The sequence below is a fragment of the Thermobia domestica genome, chromosome 14 (genome assembly GCF_964235325.1).
Source record: "Thermobia domestica chromosome 14, izTheDome1.hap1.1, whole genome shotgun sequence".
Lineage (NCBI taxonomy): Eukaryota > Metazoa > Arthropoda > Insecta > Zygentoma > Lepismatidae > Thermobia > Thermobia domestica.
In genome coordinates this window covers 19,262,240-19,275,842 of record NC_137467.1, presented here as the reverse complement: position 1 = coordinate 19,275,842, position 13,603 = coordinate 19,262,240, and the positions used below count along the sequence as shown (strand labels likewise).

Genomic DNA, 13,603 nt, shown 5'->3' with positions numbered 1-13,603 from the left:
TCACAAGCCGTGAGATCTGGCGATCTTGCAGGCCAATTGATTACTCCTCTTCGGCCGATCCATTTGTTGGGAAATTGCGTATCAAGGAATTCTCGCACGTCTCGGGAAAATGCGGAGGGGCTCCATCCTATTGTAGGTGGACCTCATTGATGATGCCTAACTTCCGAAGCTCCGGAACAAGAAAGTTTTTTAGCATGTCGAGGTAGTTGGCGCCATTCATCGTGTCTTCATCAAAGAAGAAAGGTCCAATGCAGTGTTTCATTGAAACGGCACACCACACATTTAACTTTGGAGAATCACGAACATGTGTCTCAAATTCGTGTGGATTCTCAATTCCCCAGATTCTACAGTTGTGTCGTTTACCTTACCAGACACATGAAACGTGGATTCATCTGAGAACAGTAACCTTGAAAGAAGCCCTGGATCACTGTTAACCGTGCAAGCATTTCACAAAACTCACTTCTTATGTCACAGTCTTCTTCCCGTCAATTCCTGCAATTCCTGTACAAGCTTTGCCTTTATTTTCTTACGAACAATATTGTGTAGTGTTGTCATTGGCACTCGCAGCTCCAAGGATCTGCGTTTCAACGATTTCTTTGGATTTCGCAACACGCTTTCCTGCACGGACTGAATCACATCAACACTGATTGTTGGCCTTCCGCTACGAGGCAAGTCCAAGACATTTCCGGTAACTAGGAACTTATCGTACTATCTCTTGATACTTGAACCTGCAGGTGGTTGTTTCTGATATTTTTGTCGGAATTTTCTTCTCATCAAAACACTAGATTTTAACTCACAAAACCACGCCACACACTGCGCTTTCTCTTGAGTAGACGCCATCTTTGTCACGTGATTTGCGGTTATGACGTCAACGTTTACATCCGCTCATTGTTGCCAACAAAAATTTTAACATTTCCACTAAACATTACATACAAAATTGTAAGTAGTACTTTCAAAGTTACAGCTTTTTACTTTTTTGCAGGACTTTTGGAAGACTCTGTTTTAGTAGACAATGCATTAAAATGTACGTAATTCTCAAACTCGTGTAGTTAGTTGCCCTTCCTTCTTCCCCGTGTTGTGCATAGCTCCCCTCCGAAACAAAATCCTAAATACGCCACTGTCAGTGTACATAATGTGTATTAACCTTGTTAATGTTTTCCGACATGTTCTATATTAAGGTGCGATTTACACATGTGTTTGATACACAGAACACAATAAATACAATTGTATTATCAATCGTTTCAGATTGAAAAAGGAACAAGAGGAGATGCATGAAGTACGTAAAGAACTGGAGAGAAACCGAGCCAAGTTAGAAAACGTATCACAGTCACTCGCTCAGTCACAGGCAGAGGTTGCATCGTTACGAGAATTGCAAGAAATTTGTGCTCAGTTGAAAGAAGAATTGGAGCGGACAAAATCTCAGCTTCGGGAGTTGCAGTTACGAACTTTAGAAGCAACACAATTGGTACCTTCACGACAGGAAGTTTTACATCATCCGCAAGGTGGAGCTAGTAGCGATGAAGTGCCTCAAAGATTATCTAGGAACGAATCCGAGTGTACAATGAAAGAGTTTCAAAAGCTAAAGGAAGAACTTCAAAGGTTGTGCAATGAAAATAGTGACTTGCGAACGAACACAGAACAACAAAGAATTCGTATTGATGAATTGACTAGACGTGCGTCGTATTTGTCGTGTGAGCTTGAGGAAACTCAGCGCGCGTTACAAAAGACACGTAGTCCATCACAACCGTCCTCGCCGTCCAAGACGTCGCCAGAATTACCACCGTCCTCTCGTCAGCAAGCGCCACCACCTCAACCTCCTCCACAACCACAAATTTCCGTACCGCCTGTTTCGTTCTCAATGCCTCCGATTATTCAGAGCTATTTTCATCCTGGCGCTCTGGGTCTCGGGGACAGCTTATTGCATGAACAGAGAACGAGTCCTGCGAAGCATCGTACATCGTACTCGTCACCAGAAATTGAAAGGCGACGACGAACTACCAGGAGAGTAGTGTCTCCATCCGAGTCTAGTGAAACTACGGACACTAGTCATAGTCCTACGGATGAAATCCTAAATGAGGCTCGACGTAGATTACGGAAATTAGAACTAGAGTCCGAAGAAGTGGATAGAAACTATCGTAACTTCCGGTTAAGGCAGATGTATCAATTTACTTCTACAACAATAGGTCTGCCAACAATATTGACACGTCCCGCATCGATTGTTAATCCTATTTTACCGGTCTCGTGTACAAGTGGAGGTCTTTTCCTTTATAATGTGTTGGAGAAGTCAGTACCGAATACAAGTGTAGCTTCCACGGTTAATGTTGAGACTTCAACAAAACAACCATTACACGTGTGTCGGTGTTCAAAATTCTGTAGCTCGGAAAACCGTACTGATGCCAGTATTAGTAAACCGAATCATGTTTCGTCATCTTTACGTTTTACCACGCAAACAGTGTCGTCTACGCAAATACCAAAAGTGTGTGGATTACCAGGAGGTACGTTGTCGTGGGGAAAATCAGCAGTTAGTACGTCGTTGTTTCCGGACCATATCCCTGCTGACTTTTCATCACGTATTTCTGATTACATAGTCCCGAGTTCTTCCTTGGCCTTCACTGAATCAGCAACTAGTAAGGCAGTACTACCAAATTATACTACCACAAATATCGATGCGATATTACCTACAATTTCGGGTAACATTGATATAAATAGTCCAAGATTTAATTTGCTTAATGAATTAAGTACGTATCCATTTCCGAGTAATTTGTCTCATAGTTTAGGTCATTCCTTGTCTGGGATTGAAAATACGCGAAAAGAAGGTATCAGAGCACACAAATTAAATGAAACCGGCAGGTTTGATGAGAATAGTCAACGTTTCGCGGTTAGCACAGAATCGATCGAACGAAATGCAGGTGGTGTAATAGCTCGTGAATTAGGTGAGCAAAATTTACTGGCTTCAGCAGATGTACAGCTTCCTGTTAGTACTTTGAATACGTCAGTCTATCATACTTGTGTGGCCTCGTGTAGTTCCGGATCTAAACCCGTGGATACTGTTTGTAAAGGAAATAAGTCTCACAGTGACGTGGAAGCTATACAAAAATCGAGCTCTTCGAAAACTGATAGTTTAAAGAATACAAACAAATCCGGTTCCTTGCCTAATCAAGCTGGCATTACGAGTCCTTCGCTTAGAAAAGAATCGTTGTTGCTTTCAGATCCTGGTAGACCGTTACAAGAGTATCTACACAGTAAGTATACGTCTTCCTTTTTTCGTCCCGCAGATAAAAATACGGACATCGAACAAGTGTCTCATGTATCAAAACAATATGAAAGCCCACGTGACCCGGATACAGTAAGAACAGTTGTTTCAAAATTCGAAAAAGTTAAGAAAAAGCGTCGTGTAGTCAGAGATAAAAAACCTGACGATAATTCGTCAACGTCAGAGAGTGAATCACATCACATTGTGTCAGTAAAATCGTCCCGAAGCTCGACGCCGGTAACTAGAAAGGGTACTTTTACGAAAATAACAGTTCAGGATAATAATGGTACTTCGGAAGATGTTCGAAAATCTCTTACTTCCACGGAATCTCCTGTAGCAAGTAATAGTAATGGTGAACAATTAGCAACTACTGCGGTTGAAGCTTCCAGAAAAGACTTTCCGGAACCAATCGTTTCACCCGTTTTAACAAAAGTACAAGAGGAATTGGACGTAGTGAGTTTAAAATCGTTAGAACCCGAGGACAATAATGCGAATCGCTCAAGTCCGTTAGACGAACCGAATTGGTGTAACTTACTAGATACTATGAACCAGAAAAGCACTGGTAATATTCTAGATTCTCGTAAAAGCTGTACCGAACTTCCTATACATGAGGAAGATGAAGGCAGTGATACCGTGAAGACTGAAGATGTATTAGCCATTGTTGAGATTGAGAAAGAGCCTAAAGACAAATCATCATCATCTGAGGGTAAGAAGAGTCATCGTAATTTCTTTATGCTTACACCACAGATTGCTCATGAATCTATGGTGGTGGCACAAGTTAGAGCATCGTCTAGTACTGAAGGGGACGCTGATATCAGCCAAATATCTTGTGGAGACGTCAAAAGTGGCCAAATTAATGATGATGATGATGATTGGTAAATAGAATGTGCGGATACATGTTTTAAAAATATTTATTCTCTGTAATTGTACATATATATGTAATATTTCTTACGTTGACACCAAATGAAATATTATTAAGTGATTTTTTTTAAATGCAAAATATTTTATAAATATTTTGAATGTACGAACATGCTAATAGTATACATACACCGACAGTCGGTGAGTATTGAAAACACTGAAGACAGACTTTACAAAAGTTATTTGTATTAAGTTATTACTTGTATTATTTATGTACGTAGTAAGTTAGTTAATGAATTTTGTGTTAAAATGGTAATGAAAGGAACGAATTTTAATGCAAAAGTTGACATATAATGTCAATTATTTGAGCTTCAGAAAGAATGCATTTTTTAAATACTATATTGTATGTTGCAGTTTCACTAAAAACAAGTTTGTATTTTTCACGTGAATTTTGTCAGTAAACTTTTATTCGTTTGTTATTGCCCTTTTCCAGTTATACGAGAGCTGTCCAGAAAGTGCCAGGCGTTTCGGCCTATCGGGGCAGTCGCCATCATGGTGTCAGTGGCCCCGCGTGGCGTAGTCGCTAACGCTCTCGCCTTCGGTGCGAGCGGTACCGGGTTCGATTCCTGGTGGTGGCAGTTAGTCGAAAAAGTGTAAAAAGCTTTTTCAGGCCAGCCATTCTGAATGAGGTTTTCCTGGGTTTTCCTCAATCACACCAGGCAAATGCTGGGCTAGGGTGGCACCTAACTTATAGGTCCCAGGGTGCTCCACTTCCTTCCCTTTTCCGGATAGTGTGCTCGCCGTGGGACGTCATCCCTTGTACCGGACGGGCTAAATGATCTTAGATGCCGAAAATCCAGAAATCTAAATCCTAAATCCCAAATCCCATCTTGGTGTCAGAACGTTGCTACACTCAGTATGTATCCAGTTGTGGTAGCGTGAGGACTGTGACGCTCTTACTGTGCTTTCTGTGACGTGTTACAGTGTGCGTTGCAGTAGGTGATTAGGTTTTTGTTGGCAAAAAAAAAAAAAAAAAAAAAAGCCAATTGAAATCCATCGCCAACTTTGTGAAGTATACGGACATGGAATAATGGTATGGTGTACATTTTTTCCCACGACAACGCACGTCCATACATGGCCAAGCGTACCCGAGAGCTCTTGGATGGTTTTGGATGGCAGATGTTCAATCACTCACGATACAGCCCGGATTTGGCACCGAGCGACTACCACCTTTTCCCAGCGATGAAGACATGGCTTGCTACACAACGCTTTGATACTGACGCCGAATTACTTGACAGTGTAAACCAGTGGTTGAAATCGGAGGCAGCAGAATCCTACCGCAACGGTATTGAAAAAAAATTTCCACGGTATGATAAGCGCCTTAATTTGCATGGCGATTATGTAGAAAAATAGCTTAGAAGTGTACCTTTCAATGGTATATAATACAATTTGGTTTGTTCATCCCGTTACTTTTTTAAATTTCAAAACGTCTGTTATTTTCTGGAGAGCCCTCGTATATTAGAAAGAAGTTTTTACATAGAGTAGAAACCGTGACGAAGTTGTGGGGGTTAAAACCAACATTCGCCTCCACCAATCTTTTACTATAAATCAAAGGTACTGCTTCTTTCAATGTAAAAATAAGAATAATTTATATCCAATGTATTAATTACACATACAAAGGAAGAAGCAGTAAATAACACAGCTATATGAAAAAGTTACAGCTCAATTTATTGGACCAATATCGTCATTTTAGGTTTGCTCGGGGGTCAAGCAGGAGCGTCATTTCAGATTTTGCTTGGAGGGGGGGCAAAACCCCTTGATATAAGTAAAATTTCGCGTTTTTCACTCATTTACTACTACTCTTTTGATAAAACCTATTTACATCTCAAACTCAGGGGGGGGCAAATGCCCTCCCTGCCCCTCCTAAATGACGCCCCTGGGGTCAAGGTTCTTCAGCAGTGTAAATAGGTTTATATTTCTCATTAGAATATACAGGCTGATCCATTTCAATTCAAGCAGCTTGCAGACAGCGACACCTGTTAAACTCGTTTTTACAGACGAAGTAAACTGTACACAGCATGCATGTGTATCAATCTCTCAGCTGTTGTAGTGAACAAGATGCCGTTGAAAAGAAATTATGTCATGTCACTTTCGCATGCAAACTGTAGTACTTCCCGAGTAATAGAACAGTGTCGAAACAATAGCTTTGTGTTAGAACGGGTGGGTGTCAATGTTATAATTTAACATTTATCGAAAGTTTTTCATTGTAAATTTCTCCCTACATCAACTTATGAATCTTTTTTCGTCTCGCTTTTATTCTTGCATTTTATCGATACTAATACATGTATATTTTAGAATTGAGGTCATGTTTGCTGATTTTAGTATGGGAGATGAAAGGAGAGAGAGGGGTCTCTTTACCAGACACCATTATGGGATAAGAAGGTATATATGTATATTGGGTGGCCTAGCTGCGGGGTGTTACCTGTTGCATTTTTTATGCGGAGTGTACAAAGAAAAAAATGCGGCCTGTATTAGCCAATGAGAATTCTTCCTCTCGTTTTAGTTCGAAAATAACCAATCAAATTAATTTACAGACTATTAAAATTTTAATAATAAAACTCATCGGGATTTTTTCTAACTTTTTGTGTTGACGCAAAACATGAGAGTACAGAATGGGAGTCAAATATGTTAGAACTTTAATATACAAAGTTTGAGCTTTTTTGAATTTGATTATATTAAAAAATTATTGTGCGTGTGTATAACAGATTTTATACTTTTATTTTTAAAAAAAAAGTTCTCACAGAAAAGGTTTAAAAAAAAAGGTTACAAAAGTAGATACACGAAAGAATTGATAGATAAACATAAGCGTAGAACCAGGTCTTTCTGAAACAATTTCTTCAACGTTTCTATGATGTAGCGCACTACCTAGAATACTTTTCTATGTAGCAATCTATTTCATAGGGAAGAACGTGTTTCTAGAGTCACCGACTTATGTTCTATATGTTAATTCGCTTATAATTTTTGTAAGCTATGCATGCCTGGAAATCCAGGTGTATAGGTTTTGACAACCAACCCATTATACATTCAAAGTGACTCTCATGAGGTACGGATCAAATATTGTGTCCTTTGAAAAACTGTTTTGCTATAATTGACAGCTGTTTCCCATGTCATAACTGGTATATGTTGTTTCGAAGTTTCTAACTATATGTGGGTGACGGTTCAGTGTGTTTACAGCACTTGTAAAATAAGGTTAAGTGGTGTATCGCCGGACCAATTTAAGAAAATTTACCAAATGAATTGGATAATATATTTTGGTTTGTGAGGAAGAGTGAAAGTCAGGCGAGGGAAATAGTCAATACTTCTTTTTGATGTAAACGGTACTATATGTAGAGGCGGAAGGGACTATTTGGCGGAGAGGTACACTTGTTATGATTTATGAGAAAGGCAGTGTGGAAATGCGTAAATGACGGGAGTTGTACAAAAATGAGTGTCAGTTGTCGAAATTGTGTGAAAGACATTGCCTACTAAACAGGCGAACAATTTATCGTTAAGTGTGGAAACGAATTGAAACTACAGAAAAAAAAGGAACATTTAACAAAACTTAATCGAATCTAAGCTAAGTTAGTACAATTTGGTACTTTTTCGGGTTTGTAATGTACGCTAAAATGATGTCGGAAGTTGGGGGCTGAGCGACGTAGGCTCCCAAGAGCTATTATCGACTTACTGAAAGGTGGCCTCTGACAGATAGCTACACATGTAAACAAAACGAGAGGGAGGATTGTTAGCCAGTCACAGCAGTATTCTTTCACGCTGTTGCTAGGCAACGAAGGTCACTGACCGCGCCGTTGCCGGTAATTGAAACGTCTTAAGTTTGTCGCCAGAGCTTCTGTCTGTTGCGGAGCCTCTGGCAACAGCGCTTCCAATACTCCACATGCTCTACCCAACTGTCAGAAGCCACCTTTCCTTGCGCACACAGTAATCAGTGTATATAGGTGTGTATTACATCGGGAAACAGCTAATCTTAAAGGATAAGGGTTGTAGGATAGTTCACCTTTACACATATCGAAAGGAAATTACAAGGGTTCGTGTCAGGTCCTTAGTACCCATCAAAAAGAGTAAGGTGCTCATCCGTAGAGCCTGATACCTGTAGGATACTTCGTCGAAGAACAACAGTGGTCGAGAGAAAGCCTTCAGTGACAGGTCCCGCCGAGCATTAATGCTGATTGTGGTGAAAGTGACTCAGAAACTTAGTCAGCACTTCCTACATTCTGTGTCGACCATTACAATCCACTGCGAATTATACCGTGGGTATGGAGCGTGGAGTTCCACTTGCGAAGCTGCTGATAAAGAACAAAAACAATTTAGCACGTAGACAATGTAACCACGAACATGCAACATGTACTGCTGTGATCTGGGAACGTGATATGGTGGACTGAATCATTGTTCACCTTACTTGAAGCCACGGCGTCGTTATATATGATGGATGCTAAGAGATGTGTGATCCGCACTGTCTACGCTCAACCGTGTAGCAATGCGGCTGCTCTGTGATGATTGGGCCACAAAATATGTTATATCTCAGTCCTGTTTTGGATATCTTATATCGACGTGTTCTGAATGTGTTATGAACTCAGACCTCTTCAGTAGTATCAACTACTATAGATATTTCTGCTATCATATGCAACTATTTTGCAGTAATCGGGCACGACTCTTCAGCTCATTTGAATAATGCAAGGTCCCAATTGTTGTAACAATAGAACATAATAGATATTGTTAAAAGTTCTAACAATTTAGGGCCACTAGTTTCTAAGCAACATAAATTTACACTTACTTTCCTCAAATCTAATGTACGCTAGCTACTACAGCTATATAAACTAGCAGAGTACCCGTTTTTCACTGGGAGAATACGTTTCACTTTAGACATAAGGGGCAATAGAGGCTGCGTTTCGATATAAACGGGATCGGAAGTGTTACTATTAGAAGTGTCACTGTTCATTTCAGCGACCCTGAAAACTATGGATTCGACAGTAATATCGGTCATTTTCAATCATTTTATAATGTCTCCCCTCCTCCCCTAATTTGCACCGTCAAAGTGAACTGATAAAAAACATCCCACGAACGAACCTCATCTATGTTGAAAATTTGATCGAGATCGGTCGGATGGTTCAAGACTCGTGTCAAAGTAAAATGATAAATACCATCCCAGGCCCGAACTTCATGTTCGAAAATTTGTTCCGAGATCGGTCGGATGGTTCTAGAGTTATTAAGTCACAAACATAGTCATTTTCATCTTTATAAGTTCTACCGTCAAAGTGAAAAGAGAAAAAAACATCGTAGACCCGAACCTCATCAATGACAAAAATTTGATCGAGATTGATCGCGTGGTTTAAAGGTACGAAGTCACATAGTGACTTTGAATTTTTTATACAGTAAAACCTGTCTTCAACGGACCCTTTATTAAACGGAAAACTGTCTTAAACGGAAATATTTCACGGTCCCATGAATTTTGGAGAACAAAACGTGTAAAACTTCCTTCATTAAGCGGAAACTGTGTTACGCGGACAACGGAAAGAAAAATAAACATTTAACGGAAAATTCTGCGTTCCGGACTAAGGCGTTTAGAAGATGTTTAGACATTCTGTGACACTGTCTGCGATAAAATATTCGTTCTTTTGTTAAATATTTCTGGACAGTGTTTACCTTCCCCAACCACTACTCATATTCAGCTCCACAAATTGTCCGTAATCCTCGCAACTTAATCAAGAATCACACGGAATGTCGGAAAGAAGAACACGAGACATAGGAAGAAAGAAGAGGAATACGATACTGTGTTCCAAGAAGAGTGTAGAATAAATACATATCAAGATTCTTTCAGAAGTTTAAAGGAACTGCAAAAATTTGCCTTCCGAAAAAATGATTCTGATTCAGTTAGCATAATTTCTCATGCTAAAGTGCATCCGTTAAAGTGTATGCGGAAAGTCAAGCAGCCAAGCAGCAATATACACAGAAAACCCTGCTTGGCTATTAGAAAAATAAAGAAAACGTGTGCATAGCATAATTTGTATTCATTTTAATTTTTTTGTGTATTTATTCGTAGAAGAAAGAAGTACTGTAATCAAACAATGTACGTACAGCAATATTTCTCAGTATGCCCCTTTATAAGCATGAATTTTTTTTAAAGAGGAAAAGTCTACCTCCACTAAGCGGAAACCTGACTTTAACGGAAATTTTTGCAAGTCCCGCTCGATTCCGCTAAAGGCAGGTTTCACTGTATTAGATTTGTTAGATCTTTGGTGCAACACTTTCCCGACATCATTGCTCTGTGAAACTAGATCAAAAATTCTTAACACATATCCTCGTACAAGATCGGAAATTGGGCATTGGGCGCGTACGCGCTATAGATCGAATCCATCTAGTCCTATATAATGAAGCTATTGCACCGAAGGCATCACTCTTTAGAATGAGAGTTATTGCAATTAGATTACAATAGTTACAGTTAGGCTGTGTAAGCTGTGTTGCTTAGCAACGAGGAAAATCGCCAAAATCGTTTGTTAGAAAGTCCCATTGTTACAACAATCAACATCTTGCATTATTCAGGACTATAATTGATTAGGAACTCAATGTGTGAATTTGTGTTCTAAATAATCTCCGATCTTTCAGAGGACGAAGATCGAAACTCGGAGAGTATGGTGGCAGAGATATTATTCATAATACATATTATTATACACTAAGTTACTACAACGAAATCACAGCTCCCCGTCTCTTTTAAAATGTGTATAGAAAAAGTATTACTAAAACTTTTTTTTTTTTTAATCTGATTTCATTCTTGTACACGCTTTAAATATATTTCAACAATTCTCAAAATATAATATAGTGATAATTAAAATTATGAAACGTAAAACATTTAAGCATGTTTTACTTTCCTGCATATTTATTTTTTTCTAGAAATGCATTAATGAGTTTCCAAATAAAGTTTTCGTTCCACGATGTGTCTACGTTTTCCTAAAACTATTGATTTCGTATCATTTTTCTTTCCATAATTTTGTTTAAGATCATCTGTAAATATGTGTAATATCTGTGCCTCTAATATTTATGTTATTACGTCACCATGTCCAATTACACAATAATATTCTATCAGGTTCCGATGAAAAAAATTACTATAATATATTAACAAGAAATTTTGTTGTGCACTACCTTTACAACAGTACGAACCTGCAATAGAAAATAATCCGTTTTCATCTAAAACATTCTTAGTAGTAAAATCATTTTCTACAGTATTCACAGCAACGGCGCCGACTTTCCAAAATTTGAGTGCATATCAGTGACGGGACATGTTAGCCTGTTTGTTTTCAGGAAGTCTCGATATTTCATTGATTTGTTTTTACTTAAAATCTTGTATGAACACTGTCATAAAGGGCTGTGCTTTGATAAAGTAAAATATGCCGGTAATCTAAGGATAGGTTGGGGCTGTCCTAGCTCAGTCGGTAACACGGCTGACTTAAATGCAAGAGAAACTGGTTCAAACCCGGGTCCAAACTAAAAATCTTCTGGGTGTGCAGCACCCACAAGAACATTTGTGTGGGTGCCAGAGCCCCGGAACACGCACGTAGTTGGCGCGCATGGTTCACTGTGTTTTCAACACACGTTAAGGTTTTCATGGTGTTCAAATACAAAGATTTTATCGTGTATTTCACATTGCAAATCATGAAGTCACTAACAAATCTTTGTACAATAATCATTTTTATTTATCATTCCGTCTATTTTTATCAAGGAGGATGTCCACAAGATCATTCACAAACATCATTTTTCAATGTAAAATATATACTACACAATGATTCTTGTTATAGGAGTCCAGTAAAATGTGATTTTGCATATGCGGAGAATATACTTTCTTCTACATTCGAGATTTCTATCAACCTGTACGCTTAATTAATAACCACCACACCAAGAATAAAGTTAATTAATAACCATCACACCACACCAAGAATAAAGTTACATAATAGTATGCAATCATTATAGTAACTTCGTAAATTTTTCGGTAATAATTAGTTGTAAACATCGATTTGTATCTTCGGCAATCTTTGCTTATAGTTCTAAGAAGTATATAAAATTCGCAGAAATCAAGGTCATTTTACTCTTTGTAAACAATACTCTTTGTAAAAACGTAGGCGGAGCATTCCATAATACAAAAAAAGCTAGTGTAATCCAAGATTTTTGTCAACAATACGCGATATCACAACAAAATAACATAGTTCTTCAAAATACACCTGCATCCCCCATCCACTCAAGGTCATTGTAACATCCCATCCCCATCCTTCCGAGTTTTTGGAAAACGAAGAATGGATGTGTACAAGGAGGGAAAAATTATATATATTATATTAATATTACTATTTCTATTAATAATGTTAAAGTTTGTAATTTGTTAAAACTATTGGTTCACCTTTGCGAAAAGATTTTTTTTTTTTTTTTTTAAGAAATCAAGAAGAAAAGAAAAAGTACTTGAAAATTTTAAAGGAATATGTAAGGAGGAATAGACTGTAAATTCATATATTGTGACAACTGAAGAGAAAAAAAGAGCTTTGCGCGCGATCGTTCGGGGGGCGTGGCTTAACTCGCCGATTCTACCTGGCACCGTAACACCTGGTTACACAGACTACAATACACAATATATCCTTTGTCTGTGCCTGGTTATGTTGTCTAGTATCTTGTGGTCATCCGGAGATGTGGAGTTGTTGGCTGTTACGTGTTCTCGGCTTAGATTGTGTGTGGCAGTAGGAAATGTGTGTTTTTTTTTTCTTTCTTTCTTTTAAAACTCCTGAATTATTTGACCGAATCTAGCATAATTTCGATCAGGTTTTGGAATAATTCCGAGCTGTGAATCTGGCAACGCTGTTGCCTACAGACATAAATTAAAACGAGGGAAACTAGTTCACACAAACTGCACTGTTGGCGCTGTTATGAGGTGAAGCTCTAACAAGATTTTTTTTTTCTCTCTTTAAACAAACACCTCGTTACACCCTTCAGTTAGTCATATCGATTATATTGTGTGTGTTAAATATAGACACGAGGACAATGCTATGTTTGTTCAAAAAATTAATTTTAAATAGTTTAGCTTTTTCTCCGGTACATCATGTTACAGATAATGTTAACTTCATTTTTATAATATAGATGTGAATATAAATTATTGTTGGTTTTCTTCAAATTAAAATTGTGTTCGAACTCATTTTGTTGATGGCATTTGACTGCTTAATGAACTGATAAAACAAATACCTTGATTATGGATACAAAATTACACGCTATTATTCACTGCCAGACGAGTCAGCAAAACCATCAATTTTAGGGCGATTCTCAGCGTTACGCACGGGACATTCGTACACAAAAACTGCTTTTTTAAACAAAAATGTATTTTCAAATAAAATAAAAAGTATGTCAAAATTAGGGGGAAAATTATTACTGCATAGTTAAATAAAATGAAACACACAAAACAATTGCAAA

The 13,603-nt window shown here is 38.3% G+C and overlaps 1 protein-coding gene across 2 annotated transcripts in view; it reads left to right on the top strand.

The window, feature by feature from the left end:
* LOC145669562 (uncharacterized) overlaps positions 1–4,560 on the top strand; it is a 68,516-nt gene extending 63,956 nt beyond the window's left edge. For both annotated transcript variants that reach the window (XM_081737769.1, XM_081737768.1), the window contains exon 7: positions 1,246–4,560. In XM_081737769.1, coding sequence (XP_081593895.1) covers positions 1,246–4,132 — 2,887 coding nt within the window. In that variant the 3' untranslated portion in view covers positions 4,133–4,560. The remainder of the gene's footprint in view (positions 1–1,245) is intronic.
* The last annotated feature ends 9,043 nt before the right edge of the window (positions 4,561–13,603 follow it).